Source organism: Anolis carolinensis, chromosome 5 (assembly GCF_035594765.1).
Source record: "Anolis carolinensis isolate JA03-04 chromosome 5, rAnoCar3.1.pri, whole genome shotgun sequence".
NCBI lineage: Eukaryota > Metazoa > Chordata > Lepidosauria > Squamata > Dactyloidae > Anolis > Anolis carolinensis.
In genome coordinates, this window is record NC_085845.1 from 98,579,853 (window position 1) to 98,605,592 (window position 25,740).

At 39.9% G+C, this 25,740-nt stretch overlaps 1 protein-coding gene across 5 annotated transcripts in view; it reads left to right on the forward strand.

Moving 5' to 3' along the window:
* wnt7b (Wnt family member 7B) overlaps nucleotides 1–25,740 on the forward strand; it is a 138,467-nt gene that overhangs the window by 110,868 nt on the left and 1,859 nt on the right. For 3 of the 5 annotated variants that reach the window (XM_003221405.3, XM_003221406.4, XM_008111380.2), the window contains exon 3: nucleotides 21,588–21,859. In XM_003221405.3, coding sequence (XP_003221453.1) covers nucleotides 21,588–21,859 — 272 coding nt within the window. The remainder of the gene's footprint in view (nucleotides 1–21,587; nucleotides 21,860–25,740) is intronic. The other 2 variants (XM_008111379.3, XM_062983594.1) reach the window with 1 other exon arrangement.

Genomic DNA, 25,740 nt, shown 5'->3' on the forward strand with positions numbered 1-25,740 from the left:
CACTACCTGGTCAGGTTTAGCCTCACTGGGGCTCCAAACCTCTGCAGGGGTGAAGAACCAACCAGGATGGTCTGCCCCAGGCAGAGCCGGCCCTAGGTATTTTTCAAGTGTAGGCGAACAGAATTTTGGCGCCCCCCCAAACCAATCACTGAAAAATAAAAAGCGTTGGATAAGCGAAAATGTTGGATAATAAGGAAGTATAAAGGAAAAGCCTATAAAACATCAAATTACATTATGATTTTAAAAATTAAGCACCAAAACATCATGTTTTACAACAAATCAATAGAAAAAGCAGTTCAATACATGGTAATGTTATGTAGGAATTACTATATTTGCAAATTTAGCACTAAACATTGAACAGGGATATAGGGCAGTGTGGACTTAGATAACCCAGATAGCCCTCAGTACTAACAAAAACCCCTCTAAAATCAGGACAATAAATAAAGAACAACACTCTGAAAACAGAAGAAATCAAGACAGTAAACAATCAGGGACAGCTAACTCCTCCCAAAAAAAGATTCTCCCAGGCAAGAAGAAGCCAGGCCTTGAAGCCACAGGGCCATTAAATGCTAATCAAGGTGATTAATTACAACATTCACACCTGCTTCAAAGAAAAGTTCTTTCTCCCACCCTGGACCTTCTACAGATATATAAACCCCACATACCTAGCTTCCAAGTTCCTACAGACCTCACAATCTCTGAAGGCCCAAAAGGTGGGCTTGCGTGGTGCAAAGGTGGGTCTGCGCTGGCCGGAAGGCCCGAAAGAGAAGGAGGTGGAGAGTGGTGCCCTCCTCCCAGGACGATGGTGCCCCCAGGACGATGGCGCCACAGGCAAATGCCTATTTCACCTTATGGTTGGACCGCCTCTGGCCCCAGGAGACTTATGGATCCGGATGGATTCTTGATGTTTCTTAGGGATTTTTCTGCCTCCTCAGTAGGTGATTCTGTCTCTGGAATCAGGAAGTGACCAGAGCAGTTGACATAATTGCTCCTGAAAGTCTCCCTTTACAAAGCAGAGCCAAGTCAGCTCCATAGTTTTCAAGAAATCTCTTGACAATGAAGCATGTGAAACAGAGATTAGAGGTGCTTTGGCAGAAAATGAGAAGAGCCTGGGTAAGCGCCCAGGGGGCCACATCTGGCCCCCAGGCCTTAGTTTGCCTATGCCTTTAAGAACCTATTCTGCAGCAATGAAACCAGTGCAGAATCTTTCACAGCTACCAACATTGCATCAGCAAAGAACTGTCCAGCCGAGCTGTTCCGAGTAGTCAGTAGGGGGACCTTAACCACTCGACTGATCATTGTGAATATTTTGCAAGATTTTTTGCAGATAGAGTTGCTCAGATTCATTCCGACTTAGACACCAATGTTAATGCAGATTCCAGTGATGTAACCCAGGCACCTGCTTGTCCTATTTTATTGGATTCATTTAAATCTATCTCACCTGATGATGTCGACAAGAAATGAGGGTGACCAGTTGTATCCTTGACCCTGCCCATCCTGGCTGATTAGGCATGTCAGAGGAGGACTAGGCAGGTCAGAGGAGGATGGTTGTGATAGCTGGACAATGAGAAAGAAGACAATAAGAAAATCAAATTTGGTGCTGGAAAAGAGTTCTCTGGATACCACGGACTGCCAAAAATACTAATAAATTGCTCATAAATCAATCCAAGCCTGAGTTCTCCCTAGAAGGCAAAATGCCCAAGCTGAGACTCTCATACTTTGGACAAAGCATGAGAAGACATGACTCATTAGAAAAGACTGGTGCTTAGTAAGATAGACAGGATCAAACAATGGGTAGTGGGAGGAAACAAAAATAGAATTGCCAACTTTTTATACTATAGTAAACAAGAAATGGGTGGTTGAGGAGCTCCCTCGTTGGGAATATACCACGAGGCAAGCCAGTTAGCGAGGTTATTAGAATTCGAATTGGAAGGGTCAAAAAAATGGGTGCAAATAGAAAAGGAAGCAAATAATTGGCAAAGAGGAACATCACTGGGGAGAGAATACATAGAAAAGACATAAAGAATTTAAAAGCGGGCCCCTGTTTTTCAATGTTGTTAATCTGGAAAAAAAAGGCAAAATAAATTACAAATAAATAAAATTGACCATTTCCCACTAGAAAGATTGGAAAATAAGGATAAGACATTCACAAATCTAATTAGGACACTGAAGGAAAACGGTATCAAAAGGATTGGGGACATCATGAATCCCAAAAGAGAAATATTAAAGTGGGATAAAGTAAAAGACAAATGTGGTCACGGGAACTGGATAGCATGGTTAGGGCTGTCCAGTAAAGCTCAGACCATGAAAAGAAGAGAAGTAGCTGAAACCTCACTGGATAGAATAATTAAAAGGAAAATAGAAATAGATAAAGGAATGACTGGGCTATTGTATGACGAACTAATCACCTTAACTTACAATACAAAAACAACCCTTATAGATAACTGGAAACAGGAAAAAAAATTACTGAGAAATTAATTGAGTCTTGGATTGATAATATTCATAAAATTAAACATATAAGGATTAAAGAAACCCAATGGAAAATAATATCCAAATGGTACAGAACCCCACTCCAAGTAGCACACATAACAGGAAATACTTCAAATAAGTGTTGGCACAACTGAGGGGAAATAGGTACATTTTCCCACATGTGGTGGGACTGTAGAAAAATTCAGAACTTTTATAGAAAAATAATGGAAGAAATAATAGGGAAAGAATTAATATGGGACAGCTAGATACATGTCTCTCACAGTAAAGGTAAAGGAAGATAACAATAATTGGACAGAGATCCTAAAATATTTGACAGCCGCAATACAAGCCATGATAGCCCGAGGATGGAGGGATGATACAAAATGGGATGTAGAAACCTGGTGGGCTTATATATCAGAATATATAATTAACGACTTCATCATTCAAACGAAAAATATATATACAAATGGCCTAAAAGATCAAGACTGGTTAAGGAAATGGACTGTGCTAATTGACAAAATAGACGGAGACGAAAGATACAGCACCTTGAACCAGGCGTTCCACACGGTTAAACTAATGTATTGACAATATTTTGAATTGCTGTTCCAGGGGGGTGGAAGGTATGGGGGAGGGCAGGGATGGAGGGTAATACATTTCTAAGGACTGTTTAAAATGTCATTTAAGGAATAGTTACCTTTGGAACAATGTATACTGAAATAAGTTATGTATGGCAAAAATAGTTAATTGTTGGCATGTATCAAAAAGAATAAAATATTTTTAAAAAGTAAGATAGACAGGAGGAGCAAGCTTAGGATCATAATTTGTCAGGAGCCCTGTCTGCCATCAGGTCAATACCCTGCTCAATGCAGGATTTCCAGCAAGAGCATCCCCAGCAAGTAGCTGCCCAGAATCTTTTTGATGATATCCAGAGAAGGTAATTTCACCAACTCTCTAAGCAGTTGGTTCCATTGATGAACTGCTCTAAGTCAAGAAGTTCCCTCCAACATTGAATCAAAATGTACCCTCCTGTCACATGCAATGCTACAGCATAGTAGCCACTGAAACCTGCCATTTCCTCCTCTAAATGTTTAACCTCTACACGTTTCCTTTCTGCATGCACTAAAGTTACCAAACTCACCTGTGACAAAGGGGGCACCACTAATAGATCCAGTCAGGAGACCTGCTATACCTTCTTCTTTGTGGCGGCTCTTGAGATACCACCAAGAAAAGGAAAGGTAGAAGATTGCATTACTCAGGGCCTTTCTACACATGTCTTAAAAAACAGAAGAAACTGGGATAAAGGGGGGTGGCTAAATGACATTTCATGAAAATTCACTTTTATTTGTTTTAACAGCTGGAAAACATGTGTGTAAAAGGTATGCTTAAAACATGATTTCAGCTGGAAAATGTGCATATTCACATCACTGTATCAAGAAAAGTACCGTATATACTCGAGTATAAGCTGACCCGAATATAAGCTGAGGCACCTAATTTTTCCACAAAAACTGGGGAAACTTATTGACTCGAGTATAAGCCGAGGGTGGGAAATGCAGCAGCTACTGGTAAATTTCAAAAATAAAATTAGATACCAATAAAATTACATTAATTGAGGCATCAGTGGGTTAAATGTTTTGAATATTTACTGTATTTCAAAGAAAAACAGTAAACTAACTCTATAAGTGGAAAAGCAACAATAACTTTATAATCATCATCATCATCATCAACAACAACAGCTTCATTTGAAGCCTGCCCTATCTATCTCCCCCTGGGGACTCAGGCCAGCTTCCAACATAGTAACAGGCAAACATATAATGCCTACATAAATAATGCAGAGCTAGATATAGATCTATCATTATATATACTAATTTCACATGTGTATTTCCCCCTGAAACCTTTGCAAATCCTCTATGTGCATTTTCCTCCTGCAATATTTGTAAGCCCTATTTATCAATGTTTATATCTATCTAGACATCTGTGTGTGTGTGTGTGTGTGCACGCGCATTTTCCCTCTGCACTTGCAAACATGTGAGGGTAAAATTCATAAAAAATTCATATATAAAATTAATGTATACATATAGGAACAGAAATACAGGTACATGGAAATCTCTATCTATATTTACATAGGATTTGTAAAGACCTGTAAACATATGAGGGGAAAATTCATATATTAATGTATTTGTAGGGGGAACATCTATATAAATATTTAGAAGCTTTGGGGCATGCATTTACCCAAGGAAGAAATGCAAGCAAAGCCCCCCTAAAAACAACTTTGTCTTCTTTTCTCCTGCCCTTTCCCACCTCTTTTCTTTCTCCCTTTTTCAAACTCTAAAAGTAGCCAGAAAAGGCTTTTTAAAACTTCTCTCCCCCTCCCAAAAAAACCCACCTCATTTGTATTTCCTTAGGAATAAAAAGAAATACACACCTTCTGTTGCTCTCTTTTCCCTCCTTCCCTCCCTTTGGACTCAAATGTTCTTGCAATAATAGTAGTAGTAGTAGTAGTAGTAGTAATAATAATAATAATAATAATAATAATAATAATAATAATAATAATAATAATAATAATGAATCGTGCACATTTGCAAGAATATCTTTTTTCCTTCCCCTTCTACCCATGCAATCTGGCATTCTCCTTTCGCTTTTGAAAACATTCACTTCTTGTCTCTGTCTCTCTCTCTCTTTCAAAAAAATAAGATAACCAGCCTGGGAGGAGAAGCGAAGAAGGGAGTTTTTGGCAAAGAAAACATACTGTGGCCTCCAGGCTCCGCTGCTGGCTTGACCTTGACCCGAATATAAGCCGGGGGAGGCTTTTTCAGCTCATAAATAAGGGCTGAAAATCTCGACTTATCTTCGAGTATATATGGTATGTGATTTCTTGCAGTCAAGGAAAGTATGTGATTTCATTCGTATACCTGGTGTGGACTGCTCCAACACATGTGTGCATTTTAAAATCCCAAAACAGCTGATCTGGGCAGTTAAATAGAAGCACAAATGGAAAGCAATTTCAATGAGAACTCTCTGCAAGCATTCCTTTGTTCTGATCTTTATGAAATAGAGCTTGCATTTACAGCAGGGTGAGAAGAGATAAGAAATTTGCTTGTGTGTACATTTTGATATCCACATGAATGTATATGAGGTCCAGTGCATCTCGGAGAGCCAATCTTTTAAAAAGTAATCTTCTGCCGGATGTCCCCTGCTCATCTTGCGGATTTCTAAAATCTGCTACAAATGTCAGGATGGCGGGGGATCATTTACTGAGACTGACAGGCCTGTGTTTGAACTTGTTTTCAAGTCTCATGATTTTTTGTCCCACTTATTTGTCCCGCATTTGACACTGTCTGGAAGCACCCTCAGTCAAGGAAACCAATGACCTTGAGCTTGGAATACCTGAACAGAGACATTGATAACAGTGTAACTTGGAGTTCTGTCCACAGTAGAGTTGCCATAAGTCTATGCTATTGAATAGCTGTCCATTTCCAATTGATAAACGCAGTTATTTAACATTTCCTTATAGATAAGTGACAAAATCAAAACCAGGCAAAGTTAAAACTGCATTCCGCTTATTTTGGGTTATTCCAGTATACCTTAGTGGGCTTTGCTCTTGAGTAGGCTTGCATAGAATTATCTTGTAAAGTACTTGAGTACCTTTGCTTTTGGACAGTATAGGTTAAAATTTCCGATTTAAGATACAAATTCTGTTTAAAATGGAATATCTGGAAATTAAGTTCTATGATTTTAGTTAAATAAAATAATGGAACATTTTCCCCTCAATGGGCCCTTTGAGGCTACGGTCTAAAATGAATCAATGAATAAATCTCTCAGTCCAAATACATTGAAAGCTTTCTGCTGTGAACTAGAAGATTAAAAACAAAACTCTCTTCTTCAGTCGAATCAGACACATGTCAGGTAGTTGTCAGATTTCCTCAAATGCCTTGTTCAGCCCCTTTTGAAGCTAATTAGGCCAAACTCTCTGAACTCTGTAGCTGAAGAATGTTTGCCTTAAGCATTTTACACTGTTCTGACATGAATTGAAGCTGCAAAAGAAAACCCAGGCAAAACAAGAAAAAAAATTCAATTCTATCTTAAGGCCTGTCTAGAATATTAAGATCCAAGCTTAGATTTGCCCCCTATTTCCCCCTTATGTTCCTTTCCCATCACTTGAATCGTTAGGGTTTATGATGTTCTCCACAGTAAAAGAAGTGAATGAAAAGTCCCAACAGCAAGGAACAATCTCACTTAGGATGCTACACGTGGGGCCTACGATAAAGGCATTATTCAGGACTTGAGCTACCTGCATTTCCCTTCCCATTGATTGTTCTTTCCCCTAACCCACCCCTTTTTATTCATCAGTCTGTGCTTACTAAGCCTATTTGGTTCTAATTGACCTCTTATTAGGCTGTTGATAACCCTTTGTGTATGGAAAATGATGTTGTGAAATTGAATACTTTGCACTCAGAAAGCTGATACTATTATTAGTATGACATGGGTATGTGCAGACTAACAAATTTGGTTCACCTAGTGCTTTGGCAAACATACTATTATATCCCAGTCAGCCATGGCTTCAGAGCCTGATCAGGAGCTGAACTCTGACACAGAAGAGGCTTATTATGACTTTTCACCCAGTTCTGAGAACCCTTTGCAGCTCCAGGTGCCTGGAGAAATCAGCCAGGAAGAGCTGTTAATTGGAAGGGAGTCTCCTACTCTTCCTCCCTTGTCTGTGCCAGATGTTCTCAGCTTGCCTGAGACTGAGGATTTTAATCGAAGAGAATTTCTGAATCGTGAGGGAAGCGCAAAACAAGGCCTCCGTCGAAGTCAACGTCTGGCGTCCCGAGGGGATAATGGTTAGAGTTCCCATGGGAAGTTTTTGGGAGTATTGCTCTCTCTATTTTGGATTCAGTTTAGGATCCATAAAAGTGTTTTGCTCGGTGGCTTCTTTGCGGTGTTAACTTTGCTCTCCTTGAGGGAGGTTTGCCAGACTCCAGCTCCTGTTTGTTTCCAAGCCAAGTTCCCAGTTCCATCGGGCTGTGCCGTGCCGCGACTCTCGAGTAGAACCGGACTTCAACCTAGTTCTTGCCTTGTTCCTGATCCAAGTTTTGCCTCAGCTTCATCTAAGTTCCTGTCTGTTTGTTAAGAAGCATTCTAGTGGATTTGAACTTTGCTATTTCCAGCCTTGTTTCCTTGTTTCAACTCAAGAACATTCTAACGGCTTTGGAATTTTGAACTTTTGCCCTTCAGACTTTGGATTATAATATTGGACCTTTTCTTTCACTTTATTGGACTAATCTTTGACTTTCCTAAAAGAGCTACATCCTCTTCAAACTCCATACCTATTTTCATCTGGATTTATATTTGCTTTATTAAAGATATTATATGTTATATTGACTCCTGTTTGGTTTTCGAGTGCTCACGCTGCCTTGGGGTGCAACACATACCAATGAAGTTCTGTTCAATGGATGTCCATCTAATCCAGTGGTTCCCAACCTTTTTTTTTACCAGGGCCCACTTTGACCAGGTAGCACTTGAACAGGGACCACTTTGACCAGGGACCACCCTCCAACACAGGGGTGGCTGAAGGTATTCTCGAAGTATGCGGTTGCAGGTGGTGGCCAATCAATAGGGGTGCTGTTGAGGTGCCTGGAAGGGAAGGGGGAGGAGCTGCCTGAATGACGGGCAGCCCCTGGCTGTCCGTCATTCAGGTGGCTCCGCCCTCTTTCCTTCCCAGATGAGACCTCTGCAAGGCTATTCAATGCTAATCAAAGATGGCCAATTGCAACATTGGGAATTGTGAGAGTTAGTAGAAATAATAACCATGAAAATGAACAAAATCTGGCTGCCAGTGTTAAAAAAAACCCTCTAAAATCAGGACTGTAAATTAAGAACAATATTCTGAAAACAGGGGAATTCCAAACAGGAAACAATCAGGGACATTTAACAGCTCCCAACAAGGGATTCCCTCAGAGGAGCCCCGCCTAGGGAGTGCATCACGGACAGGCCCCACCCCCACTTCCAGTTTGCTGTGTCATAATAAAATAATAATAATAATATACTTTATATTCCACTCCATCTTCCTGAGCAGACTCTGAGTGGATTACGGAATATATATATATATATATATATATATATATATATATATGGAAAACATTCAATGCCCTTATACAATTAACAACAAAGACATACAGTACAAAGACAGACACAAGGCTTCCCTCTTTTTTCATCTCTGACATCTGGAGGCTGTGCTTGACTCAGCCATGGGGAGGTGCTGTTGTTCTATTTTTTCATACCGAGGAGCCAGCTGTCCACGGACATCTTCCCGATCAAATTGCCAGCATGTCTTCAGGGCGCCTTTTTACCTCCCTGCCAAAGTGGTACATATTTATCTACTCACAATGTTGTTTTCGAATTGCTAGGTAAGCAGAAGCTGGGGCTGATGGTGGGAGCTCACTCCAACCTGTGGTTTGAACGGCTGACCTTCAGGTTGGCAAGATTTTCTGTAGCTGGAAGATTAACCCGCTGTACTAACCACGGCCCCAACTGTGCTAACCGCGACACTCCTTATATGTACAGCATGGTTACTTACAGCAGCACTTTCCACTTTTCTTTCTTATTGGAACTATTTGTGATTATACATTCTGTGTCAATACAAATGTTGTTGTATTGTGTCTCACCTTAAGAAATTTCCATCCATTACAAGCTCCCTTCTCTCTCAGCATAATCCATAAAACTTCCCAGTGACATAATCTTCATGCTCAATTCAGCTCTGGATCTTAACCTTGATTTGGAAATCCAAATCTTCATGCCTTCCATCAATGGTCTCTGGAAGTCAGCAATTGGTTATATCCTTTTACTATCTTTCAAAACAGGACAAAATTTCAAGAAATGTTCTCACTTGCCAACTTACGTGTGTACACACACACATTCCCTAAAGCATTGGGTTTGGGTTAAAGCCATCAGCCCCAAAACTACATCTCTTCTTCCTCCTCCTACATACTGTCCTGACCCTAGTGTTTTCCTTATATTGTAAACTTGGGGAGAGATATATTTATTTTGGATACATTGAGATCCTGGCCTTCTGTAAGTTCAAATGTCTAACTAACGTGGAGGGACCCCTAAGTAAAATCCATTGTCTTCTGAATATCTCCAGATCAGAACTGATCGACTCAGAAATTTGATGAAGAATACCCTAATGGTTATAAAAGGCCGTATAAATGAAATAGAAATAGAAGAAATAAAAATAATTACCAGACACCTTAAATATATTGAAAGATACATTTTTTGGGCTGTTTGCTTTACAAAAGTCTCAAGTATTTGCGTGTGGTTGCCATGTTGCTGAAATCGCTTCCCTACAATTACAAATTATATGTTTGGTCTTCTAGTCCAGTTCTTTACATTGAGTCGGAAATGCTAAACATAGAATTAAAATTCACAGTTACATCCCTTCTTTACTTCTTTCTTCCTCAGTATACATCTTAGTTAGTAAGCCATATTTTTCTTAACCAAAAGACATTGTATGACATTTACAAAATTGTTTTTAAAAAACCCCACATGCACTCACAGTACAATTTAAAGCAAAGCAAACACAGAAAACACAATAAATTTGTGCAGCAGCTTCTTTGTGTTATTTGGCCTTGTACAGATGGGTTATTCTCTCTTCATTCAGACATTTGGAAAGCAAACAGAAATTGGTATTATACAAAAATATTCAAGAGCCATAAATAGTCTTAAACTGGGGGTGAGCAATTGTGGTGAGGTCATAGGCTATCTTTCAGATTGACCAAGTACTTGAAGCACTTTTAAAAATAGTTTTAAAATATTTAAGATGAAGTCAAAAAACCACACCACACACACATCACTTTAAATGTGTTCCTATTCAAATATTGAACTATTTATTTTAACTGAAATTGATTATTATTAGCTGAACAGAGCCGGCCCTAGGTATTTTTCAAGTGTAGGCAAACAGAATTTTGCCCTCCCCCCAAACCAATCACTGAAAAATAAAAGTGTTGGATAAGTGAAAATGTTGGATAATAAGGAGAGATTAGTCTATGCAATCAAGATTATAAAATATTTACAAAAATTTTAGCAAAAAGATTGGAAACAATAATGCCAAAAATAATCAAAGAGGATCAATATGGATTTGTGAAGGGAAGAAAAATTGGGGATCCAATAAAAATGTAGTAATTGCAATGAATCATGCAAATTCGAATAAGAAAAAAATAGGAATTCTCAAATTGGATGTTTACAAAGCATTTGATAAAGTCAATCACAATTATCTGTTAAGATTATGTCAACAGTTGAATATGGGGGAAAACCTTTGCAAAACACTGCAACAATTGTACAGCAACTGTAAAGCAAAAATAAGGGTGAATAATGGAAGGACAGGAGAGATACCAATTTTAAATGGTACAAAACAAGGTTGTCCATTATCCCCCACTTTATTTGTAATAGCGATAGAAATGCTAGCTGAAAGTATCAGGAATAGCACCAATTGGACAGGGTACAAAATAGAAAAGGAAGGAGGACAAAAGGAAGAAATAAGGCTTAATTTCTTTGCCGATGATGCAATGATTATTACAAGTCAACCGTTAATTATGGTAAAAGATATTATTAAAAAACTGGAAGAATTTAAAAATATATCAGGACTATTTGTTAATATTAAAAAGTCAGAGATACTATGTCTTAATACCCCACCAAGGGAACAACTGGAGATTAGGAAAATATCAGGGTTGAGATTAGGATTAAAGAAGCTGAAATATTTAGGAGTATGGATATATAAAAACCCAAAGAGTATAGTCAAGGGGAATTATAAACAAAAATGGAAGGTAATAGAGAAACAGTTTAAGAATTGGGAAGGGAAAACATTAACAAGAGTGGACAGAATAAGGGCACTAAAAATGTTTATAATACCAAAATTGATATATTTATTTCAAACTTTACCGAACACAGTAGATAGGAAGACACTAAAGACATGGGACAGGAGAATAAGAAAATGGGCAGTCGGAGGAAAAAGGCCCAGAATAAGGGACAAATGGTTAAATGCAAAAGAGGAAGAGGGAGGCTGGGGGATTCCAAGTTCAGAAGTCTACCACAATGCGTTTCAAATCCAAAGATTATTGGAAATACAGTATACTAAAAAAAATGGGCAAATATGGAGAAGATAATAAATAATACTAAAGAAAAAGAAATAATATTTAGGGAATGGAGTAGGAGAGAAGAAGCAGAATTTAAGGAACCTTTTAAAGGAACAATAAAAGTGTGGAAAAAAGAAAGAAGAAGCTAAGTCCAGGCAATGAGAATAAGATGGCAACTATATGGCAAATTAATTACAATAACAACGAAATTATAGGCAGAACATTGAGATCAATTGAAAGTAGAGGGAAAAGGTTAGTGGAGGATTTGTATACAGTAGATGGAGACCCTGTAGAACAAAAAGAAATTCAGAATTGGATAGGATCAGGGAATTGGATTCAAAGCTTGGGCTATAAGACAGGAAATTTTTAGATTGAGAGAAAAAATTAGAGAACAGGACAGTCCATTTTGAGAAGGTGATTAGGAAATGTTTGAGAGAGGAAAAGAAGGTGGCAGGAGATCTGTATGAACAAATTATAACGGTAAAAGAAGAAATAGTAGAGGAAATTTTCCAAACATGGAGAATGGACATGGAAATTGAGAGGGAAGACATACAAAGGGAAATAAGTAATATAGCAAAAGAAAAGTACAATGTATTAAGGGAAGCAAGAAGGAAAATGTTACAAAAATGGTACAGAACTCCTGCACAACTTTCACGGTTTTTACCAGGGATGAAAGATAGGTGTTGGCACGGTTGTGGACAAAGAGGGGTGTTCAATCATATGATGTGGGAGTGCGATCGGGTGCAAGAATATTGGAGAATGATTGAAGGAGAAATCAATAGAATGCTAAATCTACAAATAGTAATAGTTAATAGAAATGTACTACATGCAAGGATAACAGAAGTGAAGAATATACAAAAAGAAAAAATGATTGACAAATTAATAGCATGTGCACAAATTGTTTTAGTGAGCGGTTGGAAAGATAAAACAAAATGGACTCTGACGAATTGGTATAAGTATATAGTTGATATGTTAAATGTAGAAATCACAAATTGCAAATGGAATAATATAGATAAAATTGAAAATATTGCAATAATCAAGGGGATGTGGGAACCAGTTAAGAACTATTTAGAGAATGTATTAAGATGTGGAGTGGAAAAATTAAGATTGAGATTGATATTTCAAATGTAACTTCTGTAGTTTGTTGTATAAAGTGTATGTACAAGGAGGGGAGGGTGGGAGGGTGGGAGTGGGATAAAATGACAAAACAACAATAAAAACAAATTTTAAAAAAAAGATAATAAGGAGGGATTAAGGAAAAGCCTATTAAACATCAAATTACATTAAAATTTTACAAATTAAGCACCAAAACATCATGTTTTATAACAAATCAACAGAAAAAGCAGTCTCGACTGCGCCCCCGTATGTTTTGCGCCCCAAGCGACCACTTAATTCGCCTCATTGTTGGACCGGATGAACATATCAAAACTAATTCTCCATTTCACTTTAATTACCTTAGCAATGTTTAAGTTTTAATAACCTTAGTGATTTTAAGCTTACTTGATTACTTGAGACAGCAAACCAGATTAGAATATTGTAGAAACAGATCATAGATCATAGATCATAGATCATAGAATAGTAGAGTTGGAAGAGACCACATGGGCCATCTAGTCCAACCCCCTGCTAAGAAGCAGGAAATCGCATTCAAAGCACCCCCGACAGATGGCCATCCAGCCTCTGCTTAAAAGCCTCCAAGGAAGGAGCCTCCACCACAGCCCCGGGGAGAGAGTTCCACTGTCGAACAGCTCTCACAGTGAGGAAGTTCTTCCTGATGTTCAGGTGGAATCTCCTTTCCTGTATTTTGAAGCCATTGTTCCGTGTCCTAGTCTGCAGGGCAGCAGAAAACAAGCTTGCTCCCTCTTCCCTATGACTTCCCTTCACATATTTGTATATGGCTATCATGTCTCCTCTCAGCCTTGAACTCTGTGGTCCACTGGTCTGTCCCTTGCCACTGTTTGAAACAATTAGATATAGGAATACATTTTACATTAAGTTTGAGAAATATAGCTACCCTAAGTAAATAAACTAGTTTGCAGTCCTTTTTAAAATTCATTCTGTTTCTTAAGGGTTTCTACTCAGGAGAGCATTGTATGAGAACCAAACTAGACAACGTTGAATTTATGGTGTCACTGAGTTTCAGCCTCCTTCCCAAAGAAAACTGTAACCAGGATTTGGGTCTATGGGGTGGAGTAAGGTGTTTAAACCTTTCTGGCCTCACCTGGTCACTCTGAAATCTGCCTGGTACAAAAGCTGCTGCTTTCACTAGGAAAGAAGCTATTGATGCCATGGTGCCTACATGAATAGCAATCTGGTTGTAGGGGTTGTGGAGATCATGGAGCAGGGGTCCTCAACCTTTTGAAACAGAGGGCCAGTTCGGGGTGTTGTAGTATGGCAAGCGACAGATGACTTTTCTGAATGTTCAGAGGATGAGGGGTTTCAAAATGAGGCATCTGAGAGTGTTCAAGGGGAATTGCAGACAGGTTAAACTGACCAGGCCGATGATTGAAATTCTGTAGATCATTTCCAGGCAACTGGGGAAACTGAATGTACCAGCTCCCTGGAGAAAAGGCCTTGAGAAGATGAGGAGATCGAGGAGGTTTCAAGGGAGTGTAGATTTGATCTGAGAAAGTAGGGTGTGAAAAGTAGACAAACTTGGTCTTCCCAATGAATCTGAGATAAGACTTTGAAATCCAGGTGCATTAGGCATGATCTCATGGCAGTCTGGACTGGCTTAAATTAAGTGCTTTTACTTCAAGCATTTCAGAGAAGATAACGTTGCTACAAGGTCTCCTGTTCCTGTTTCAAGTACCTGATTTTTCAAAATTAGGTTTATTAAAGTTTTCATAATATATACAAAGAAAGAGTGAGAACAAGTTTCATATAGAAAGTAAGGAAAAAAAACAGAAAAGAGTGACAAAGAAATCCCTCTCAAGCACACCACACCTCTGTATACCTCCCTTGAGGCACTTCTTAGAATACGGGGGCGGGGTATAGAGGTCCAGCCCCATCAGGCACTTGGGAAGAGGCCCCGCCCGCTCCTCTAACCCCACCCCCTGTGTCCTGGCAGGCACCGCAGGACAGGGATAGAAGCTCAGCCCTGCCTCAGAGCTCGTAACTCCACCCATCACAGTCCTGGCCTCCCATTTGTGGCCCCGCCCACCTCCCCCTCCCAACCCTGCATCTTGGACTGGGGAGAGGCTCAGCCCCACCCTCTTGAGCAGGAACCACGCCCACCCCTCTAAGCCACGTCCCCCTTTCCAAATAAGTTTGGGAACCACTGCTTTAAACAAACTGTGTGCCCATTTGAAACCCCAATCAGCTGAGCAGCTGTTTTAGGCTTTTTAAAAATGGACATGTGCTGGGGCAGTCTCCACAGGGAGGAGGGAAGGAAATCATGTGTTTTGCATGACTGCAGGGTTATATAATCATGCAAATACAGTAGAGTCTCACTTATCTAACATAAACAGTCCGGCAGAACGTTGGATAAGTGAAAATGTTGGATAATAAGGAGGGATTAAGGATAAGCCTATTAAACATCAAATTAGGTTATGATTTTATAAATTAAGCACCAAAACATCATGTTTTACAAAATATCAACAAAAAAGCAGTTCAATATGCAGTAAAGTTATGTAGTAATTACTGTATTTATGAATTTAGCACCAAAACATTGCAATATATTGAAAACATTGACTACAAAAACACTGACTACCAAAAGGCAGACTGCATTGGATAATCCAGAATGTTGGATAAGCAAAGTTTGGATAAGTGAGACTACTGTATGTGCATTTTCCAGACAAAATAGGGATATAAAGGGGCCTTTTTGCCATATTTTTTCCTCTGTTAATGCAAATGAGCGGGGATTTAGCGCTAGTGCCATTTAGCCACCCCCTTTTAACCTGGTAACTTCTGCATTTTAGGTGCTGTGTGGAAAGGCTCTCAGACTTTCAATAGGTTATCCAGTGTAAGTGAGAGGCTTGATACCCACCAATTCTGATATTTCTGTGGATTTTAGAATAGAAGACATAGAACCTATACAGTACAGAGGACCATTTGTTTTTCTTTCCTCGAGGTTACCTGAATATTTTGGTCAGCCTTTGGTCTACCAGGTGTTTGGATAGCTTTGCCAACTGTCAGGAATTTTGAGAACTGAAGTCCAAAGCACTTGGAAGACCAAAGGTTGGGAACCACTGCTCTAGATTATCCCTGAAAAATTGCTTCTGAAAGCAGTTTCACCCTAAGGGCTCTATTCTCTCTTGGTCAGTGGTTCTCAACCTGTGGGACCCCAGGTGTTTTGGCCTACAACTCCCAGAAATCCCAGCCAGTTTACCAGCTGTTAGAATTTCTGGGAGTTGAAGGCCAAAACATCTGGAGACCCACAGGTTGAGAACCACTGCTCTTGGAATTACATGCCAGCAGCAGCTAAAGCCAAAGCAAAAATTGGATGTGACCCAAATTATACATCATCATGCAAAAACATTCATACATCATGCACCCAGGTTTATGGGCCATTGGTTCACTACTTCCTGCTTTAAGTATAAAACAGTATGAGGTGTTCTCACAATTAGAGGAACTTTAGAAGCAGTTAATTCTAATACTTTTTGTGTAGCCATCAAGAACAAAAGGAGGGAAAGACAAGGGTCTATAAAACTGCAGAACTTGAGTGTCAATGTTATTGGAACTACACCAGCAGAATGTCTAGTTGACATTTTTGGATGACTTATTGGTGCTGCAGCTATCCTGGAAAACAGGACTTTATGCGAATCCACTGAGATAGAAGTCAAGATTATTGTTTTGCCTATGAAATAGACAGAAAAAAACCCCAAGACCCACCAAACCGAAAGCTGTCTATTTAATTACACCCTAAGCTTGATGTAAACCTATGATTACAGGAGAAGAAAGGCTATCAAGTAGACCACAGTACTGGGCTAGTGACTTCAGGTTTATGGGTCTTGAGCTGCATTGCAAAACTCTATTCAGTGTTCATAAATAAAGTATACATGGGCTTTATCACACAAAGGTGCTTTTCCATGGCAGTTGCATGATAACCAATAGTAAATACACTCTTTGCTATCACATGTCTCTGTATTCATGGATCTGTGTCAAATTGCCAATCTGTACTTCTATTTCTACTTAATCTCATAAGCCTGCCCTCTCACATTTCTGTTCTGCTTTTTTAAAGCAATTTGGTTAATAAAAATATAAAATACCATTTAAAGGTAAAGGTCTCCCCTGATGTTAAGTCCAGTCATGTCTGACTCTGGGGGTTGGTGCTCATCTCCATTTCTAAGCCAAAGAGCCGGCGTTGTCCGTGGACACCTCCAAGGTCATGTGGCCGGCATGACTGCACGGAGCGCCCTTACCTTCCCGCCGGAACGGTACCTATTGATCTACTCACATTGGCATGTTTTCAAACTGCTAGGTTGGCAGGAGCTGGAGATAACAGCGGCCACCTACGCCACTCCCGAGGTTTGAACCTGGGACCTTTCGGTCTGCAAGTTCAGCAGCTCAGTGCTTTAACACACTTCACCATCGGGGCTCCAAAATACCATTTACATTTTTTAAAAATGCCTTGATAATAGTGAGAGCAGGGAGAGGAGTAGAATCAAAAAGAGATTAGGCAATCCCCTACATTATCCAATTTCCATAAGGAACTGAAGACCTGGTGGTGCCGGCAGGTTTTTGAGTAATTACATTGGAATACTGCCAATTTCTGGGCCTGAATATATTGCACAAGAGTTCCCTAGCCTAAAATGATACGTTTTAATATACTGGGTTTATGGTTCCCGTCCCCTTGATCTGGTCATGTAAGTGTTATTTATTGTTATAATTGTATTATTTTACTTTGCTTAATAATGTGTTATTATGTTGTTATGTAATGTTTGTGTTGTTTTTATGACTTGAAACCGCCCTGAGTCCCATCCGGGAGATAGGGCGGTATATAAATAAAGTGTTGTTATTATTATTATTATTATTATTATTATTATTATTATTATTATTATTATTATTATTATCCTACCTCCTGACATCACTTCAGTGCTAGCAGCACCGCCCCATCGTACCAGGTAGGTGATAGGAAGCTGGATGATCTGCAGCTATTGATGGGTTCTTCCCATCAGTAGCAGGAGGTGGGTTTATCGCTTGGAGAAAACAGACCAGCAATGGGATGTGTGTGGCATTCTGCTTCAATGCTGATGTGCTTCCTTCTTTTGATAAAGTCTTAAGTCTTGAACACATGCCATGTGCTTTACAAAATAATATCAACAAAAGCCTTACGATGTTGAAGACATACTGGTCCAAGAAAATGGATTACTCTTTAATTAAAACTCATAGATCCCAACAGAAAATAAATTATTGGTTCAAACTAGTATCAGGCATGATCCTTTTACAACTGAAATGTAGTATGAACTCACTTCTGGCAGATATTTGTTGCAAGAGAATAAAACAGGTTTCTCTGTACTGTACTCTACTGAGTGGAAGGTATTGCAAACAAAGAAAAAAGATAGCCAATCACACATTCATTATATGCAGGTAGACAAACCTGCTTTTGTACCTTGAGATTTGAGAGAGAACAATATTAAAAATCCTTGCACAAGAAGCTCTGTATGGTTCTCCTTGGAAGATGAGAGTAATATTTCTTTTCTGCTTCCGCTCTGTCATTCTTGAGATAAGCCATATTTTCCAACTAGCTCTTTTTCAAGTGCATTTATGCACCAGGACATGTTGACACGAGTAGTGTGGCAATCTCTCCTTTAGCTCTTCTGTTTCCAATTTATTTTTACTTTAATACATAAATCAGGTAGGCTGTGATCCTGTTGCTACCTCCTTCACACACACACAGCAGCCATTGTTTGCTTTCTCTTGTCCATCGATCAACTGCATTGCTTTACTGCAGCCACTATAATATTAACTACTGTTTAAACAGAAGCTCTTACTAGGGGAGTTTGCTGGGATTTCTCTGACCTATTACTCAACAGGATTTTCTGCAACAACACGTTTTTGTTTGTTTTTCAGGGATTAGTGGCAAGATTCCACATACTACTGACACAATGAAACATAGGTTTCATACCAAAGCCAAAAGCAAACTCTCGCCAGCTCCCTCCTCCATTGTTTTAAAGCAGACTTCATAGATTTGAGTGCTAAAAATCAAAATTAACATTTTAAAAAGTAACTCCTAAATGTGCAGAATGGAAGGATTGATTACTCATAGTCAAGGAATTGTTCTCAATGGCTATCCATGCTGGCATCATAGTTTCAAAGAAATTAACAGAAAGACAACCTTTTTATTTTCTAGTTTTTACTGATTTAGTGTAATTCCTTAATTTCAATTTTGTTAATTATTATGAGTGTATGAATGGCAGAATATACTTTTGAATTCATGCATAAATGAATACATGAGTGAATGTACTTGAAAGCCACCAGAGAAGCACAAGATAGACCAGAATTTTGTGGTACATCTCTAGATGTTTTGCAGAAAATGTCCAAACATTTCTGAGTCCCAATAGTTTAAAAATCATAAATAAAAATGCAGGTTGTTTTAAGGTTTCCGCTTGGCATTAAGTTTAGTCGAGTCCGACTCTGGGGGTTGGTTCTCATCTCCATTTCTAAACTGAAGAGCCAGCATTGTCCGTAGATGCCTTCTAGGTCATGTGGCTGGCATTACTGAATGGAGCACCGTTACCTTTCTGCCGAAGTGGTATCTATTGATCTACTCACATTTGCATGCTTTTGAACTAATAGGTTGGCAGAAACTGAAGCTAACAATTGGAGTTCACCCCATCCCATGGATTTGAACTGCTGGCCACCGCAGCCCGTTTTATATATCTATTTATAAAAGTGACTTATACATTCACTGTATCCAGGCCTCATGTTAGACCAGACCTTTCCAAACATTTCATGTTGGTGGCACACTTTTTAGACATGCATCATTTTACAACACAGTAATTCAGTTTTACTAGCAAACCAGAGGTTAAGCCAACCCCTTATAAGAGATATGGACACATACATAAATTGTAATAACAAAATGTATGAGGACGCAACATCTCTCATGAAAATCTCTCATTTATATATTTTTAAAAGTGTATGATTTATTTCTTATTTCACAGAGACTCAGAAATTTGTTATTTTTGTGCAACACACCTACTCACTGCAGCCAACAAACATGTGTTGCAACACACAGTTTGGAGAGCTCCATGCTAGACCAACATCAGGCAAGGCAGAGGTGTTTTATTTTCCACTTGCTCACAGTCTCCTCCACCATCCTTCTCCATCTGAATTTTCTGTTTTTATCCTCCTATCCACACAGTTATCTGAAAATATCTGATGTGGGAAAAGGATTGTGAGGAAGAATTTGCAGGCATGGGGATCCCCTCCTTATCCATCATCTGATCCCCCTGTTTCTCATCACACATTATAATTAACCACAACCATTAACCTGGGAAAGACATTTCCCAAGGTAAAGCATTATTGTTGCTTTGTGTCTTCACATTGTTTATGATTTATGGTGACCCTAAGGGTTTTCTGGGAATAAGGGTGTGTGTAACTCACCCAAGGTTACCCAGTGGGTTTCCATGACTGAGCAGAGAATTTAACTCTGGTCTCCAGAGTCATAGTCCAATGCTCCAAACGCTATACCACACTGGCTCTCTCCATTAATACATAAAGGTAAAGATTTTCCCCTGATGTTAAGTCCAGTCATGTCTGACTCTGGGGGTTGGTGCTCATCTCCATTTCTAAGCCGAAGAGCTGGAGCTAACAGCGGGCGCTCACTCCGCTCCCGGGATTTGAACCTGTGACCTTTTGGTCTGCAAGTTCAGCAGCTCAGTGCTTTAACACACTTCGCCACGGGGGCTCCTGGGCAGGGCCATAGCTAGAAAAAAACTTCAAGGGGGGGGGTTAAACTTTTTCTTAGCGAATCATGAAGAGTAGTTCCATAATGCAAAATAATGTAGAAAACACTCAAGACAGAAAAACTTCAGTGGACACTCATGGGGATTTGGGGCCGGGCTGTGGCACAGCTGGCTAGTAACCAGCTGCTATAAATCACTACTGACCGAGAGGTCATGAGTTCAAAGCCCGGGTCGGGTTAAGCCTCCGACCATTAATAGCCCCGGCTTGCTGTTGACCTATGCAGCCCCGAAAGACAGTTGCACCTGTCAATTAGGGAAATTTAGGGACGCTTTATGCGGGAGGCTAATTTACAACACCATAAAACTGCCAGCAAAACACGAGGAAAGGAATGCGGAAGTACAGCCACTACTGGACGGTGAAGCAACAGCTCCCCCTGTGGCCGGAATCGTGAAGCTGGAAAAATGTTAAAAATGACTCTGAGTCTGTCTAATGTATGTTGTTGTCTGTTGGCATTGAATGTTTGCCATATATGTGTTCATTGTAATCTGCCCTGAGTCCCCTTCGGGGTGAGAAGGGCGGAATATAAATACTGTAAATAAATAAATAAATAAATAAATAATTTTGGTTAATCGGTTAAAATTCATGACTAAACCAGGTTTTTGTAAAACTTGAATTGGGGGGGGGGTGGTTGAACCCCTAACCTCCCCCCCCCCCGCTACAGCCCTGTTTATGGGCCACTATTTATTTATTTATTTACAGTATTTATATTCTGCCCTTCTCACCCCAAAGGGGACTCAGGGCGGATCACATTACACATATAAGGCAAACATTCAATGCCATAACATAGAACAGAGACAGAGAGAGACGCAGGCACGGGTGGGCCTCGAACTCATGACCTCTTGGTCAGAGTGATTTGTTGCAGCTGGCTGCTAACCAGCCTGCGCCACAGCCCGGCCTACTGCACAGACTACACAAATGCCAATTTAACTGAGGAGATCATAAAACACCTTTTGCTTGGAGGCTGTATTTGTTGAGTGTTGGGTATTGACATGCAGCGTGTATTCTCAAACTGTATTATTTTGGCAGGATTGCAAAGCATGGCTTCCCCTCTTTCTGTCCACCTGATTTTTCATTTCCCCCCTGCAGGAAGCAGAGAAGCTGCTTTCACCTACGCCATCACTGCTGCCGGGGTTGCACATGCCGTCACTGCTGCCTGCAGCCAGGGAAATCTCAGCAACTGTGGCTGCGACAGAGAGAAACAAGGTTATTACAACCAAGAGGAAGGGTGGAAATGGGGAGGCTGCTCCGCTGATATCAGATACGGCATTGAATTCTCCAGGAGGTTTGTTGATGCAAGAGAAATCAGAAAGAGTGCTCGGAGGCTGATGAACTTACACAACAATGAGGCTGGAAGAAAGGTATTTTAGAATAGGAGTGTATGATCAAACGTAGAGGGAGGGGCTCCTTTGCATTGCCGATAACTGGATCTAGTTCTGATGAAACATCTTGGGCTATACCATTTCAGAGTGCAAATTTTGGGGGGAGGGGTCAAACAATTAAATATAGTACGACCCACATATTCACAGGGGCCACATTATTAAACTTACAGTAGAAACTGGAATTGTGGATAATAGCAAACCTTATTTACTTGAGCAACTTCTACTATAACAGCTTTTCTCAACCTGAGGGTGGGGACCCCTGAGGGGGGGGGGGGGTTCAGTGGGGTTACCAAAGACCATCAGAAAACATATATTTCGGATGGTCTTAGGAACCCCTTTGGCAGAGAAGGCTGAAGATTTCTCCACCTGTCCTTCTCTTCCTTTTTGGAAACAGATGGTGGATCTTCCCATCAAAAGCTCTCCTCCTGCAAATTTGGTTAAGTTCCATCATTGGTGGAGTTTAGAATGCTCTTTGATTGCAGGTTAATTATAAATCCCAGCCAAATCCCAGCCAAAGACCATCAGAAAACATATATTTCAGATGGTTTTAGGAACCCCTTTGGCAGAGAAGGCTGAAGATCTCTCCGCCTGTCCTTCTCTTCCTTTTTGGAAACAGACGGCGGATCCTCCCATCAAAAGTTCTCCTCCTGCAAGTTTGGTTCAGTTCCATCATTGATGGAGTTCAGAATGCTCTTTGATTGTAGGTTAATTATAAATCCCAGCAACTACATCTCCCAAATCACAAAATCACCTCCCCCTACCCCTCCAGTATTCAGATTAGGGAATATCAAGTATTTGGGCCAAATTTGGTCCAGTGAATGAAAGTACATCCTTCAGATACTGACATTACGATTCATAACAGTAGCAAAATTACAGTTATGAAGTAGCAACAAAAATAATTTTATGGTTGGAGGTCACCACAACATGAGGAAATGTATTAAGGGGTCACAGCATTAGGAAGGTTGAGAACCACTGTACTACCATAGAGTCACCCTGGAGGACCTAGACAATTTCTAGAGAGGTATCCTCTCCAACATTTCCTAGGTCCTCCAGGCTGCCTCTATGTTAATTTTCAGGGGGAAAAAACTATCATTAGATCACCTGGTGGACCTAGGAAATTTCTAGGGAGGAGGTAGATAAAACCGCAAGTATTGGTCCTGTGTCTACAGGGGTCATATTGTACTTCTCGATATGAAAAAGAACCCTTTTGTATCAACAAGTAGTATGTCAGAAAGATTGGCCTTTCCAATCAATATGTTAATTTTCTTAAAGGAAATATGCTTTATGTTCTAACCAGTGGAAACATCTCACACCACAAATGAGAAATTCTCTCCATTCCCTGTTGCTCAGACCACAAGCCACCATGTGTCTGAAGGAGCATCCATTCCAATCCTATAGGTAGTGTAGGCCAGACACAGGTTAAAAGTTCCCATAGCAATTAGGCCTAGATCTATGAAGGAACCAACTGATATTTCATCTGCCTGAATCACCAATGTACATAATGCTTTGGGCTTATGGTATATATACACAACAATCTGAAATAGTTTCTCTGTTATCTTTTGTCCTGGCAGCCCATAGTTGCATGGATTTTGTTACATTCTGCATCTGGTCTGAAAATGAACTTTGCCGCAAAAAACACAAAGCAGAGTGAACAAGCCAAAACCAACAATGTAAAATGTTGCTATTTTTTTCTTTCAGTGCATTCTAAACCTATATTTGATATTATATCCCTTATGACACTTGTGCCACAGTTGACCTACAGACCCCCAGCAAAAGTTTAAAACCACTCAAGTTGCTCATGTTGCTCCCTACACACACACACAAAAACCCCTTAGAGAGCAACTTTTTAAGAATTTGGAGGAGCAATCTGGGTGTCTCAGATGCTGATTCCAGCCTGCTCTGTTTGTCAGTGTAGAACTGCCCAGAATCACTAGTTATAGTGATAAGAGGAAGAGTATTTACAAATGACCCTGTGTTATGGGCAACAGTCTGTTGTTTATACACAATTCATATTCATTTCTATAATAAGTAATGACAACTATAATTTCTTTGTTTAAACTGATTTTCAGTGCATTTGTGCCTATTTTATTTAAACCAGACCTGCACAACATACAGCCTGCATGCAACTCCCAAAAGGATATCACGTGGTCCAAAGCAGTTTCCCAAATTTTCTGAAAGATCCAGTTCTTTCCAGCTGACATATTACTTTGGCACAAAGCAGGGTTTTCCTGCTTTGTGCCAAAATAATTCATTTTTATGTGGACCGTTGTTTGGATGCCCCATGTGAAAACGTGAGGGCAGGCATTTTGGGTGTTGTCTGGATGCGCCCTAAGTAACCGAGAATGACTGACTAGCATGTTATAAATAAGCATACAACTGGTCTCCACCCAAAGTCTTCTGAGCAAGTTGATTGATTGATTGATTGATTGATGAATAAAGACCCAAAGCCTGACTCTGGTGTCAGTGGTTCGGAGAACAGGGGTTCGGGCTTTGTTGGTGAAAAGCAAATTGGTGGAATTGAAGGGATAAGAAGATGAAAAGGGATAAACAAGGACCAAATTAAAAAGGGATGGAGGTCCAGCCTGGGCAGGAGAGGGATGCAAAGAGAGAATACAAAAAAGAGAGGAAAGAAAAACAAAAGGAAGTTGGGAAAAGCAAAGGGGAAAAAATATGAATAATGGTGGGGCGAACTTGTGCTCACATGGGGATTGCAGCCAATCAAAACTGAGTATGTAAGGAAGGGGAGGAACTGTTATCCACCAAAGTTTATCCATCTTAATATTGGTCACATAATTCTGCCAGGTTGTGCAGGCCTGATTTAAATAAATGTATTTATTTAATCTTAAATGTAATCTTAAGTATTATGTTGTTATTTATGTCACAGCAAGATTTGACTGGATAGACTGGCACAGACAGGCAAGACCCCGAAATTCTCAGGATGATCTGCGAGAAGGCCTTACATTTATTATTTAAACTGTTATGTTTATTCGTATCATGATCTGATCACCATGTTATCATGGGATAATGATACAAAAGGTTTTGTAGGCTAGATCCTCTCTCACCCAGACTCAGCTCCCCCCCCCCCCCCCCCCCATCAAAATCCTGGCTACAGGCCTGGGCACAGACATTATGTTATTCTGTGAAGACATCTCCATCAGATTTACATGAAAACTCCAATTTATGTGGCTTTGCTTTGTGTTGTCTTTTTAGAAATTAATTTGGCTGATGGCCTTGGGCTGAATCATGACAGCATATCCCCGACCCTAACCTATTTCACTATGTATCTATCCCCATAAGTACTTGGTTCTAAAGGAAGCACTTATATCAACTAGAAAATCCACTTGTAATTGTCGATGTGATTCACACCCCTTGGCAAATGACTTTAATAAAAATTTATTTAAAAAAAGAAAAAGAAAATCCACTTGTGTCTTGGACCTTGCTTAATTTGAATGAACGTAGCTCATCATCTTAACTGGGACATGGCCAATAGAGTTGACACTGAATTATGCTAACTGACTTTGAAGAATCCTGTGTGAATTTCAAAGCAAGTTATCAGGATTTTAGTTAAGCTGGATAAATTTGGGAACATGAGGTAAATTGCACATGAGGTCAAGAAGTTAATAGAATTTTGCTGCTACACTCTTTCAGATCAAAAGCATGATTCAGATTACGGCTCATGCCTGGTATCCAAAGATTTTACCCCAGAATAAACTGCAACAACTAGTGTTATTCAGCTAGCATCTGTGGGTGCCTAAGTGTGAATAGATTGTGCCCCCATTTCTGATAGATGATATTTTCACCAAAATAATAGTTCTGTGCAGGGGAGGGGGCAAGACTACATTATGAACACAACGAGAGAC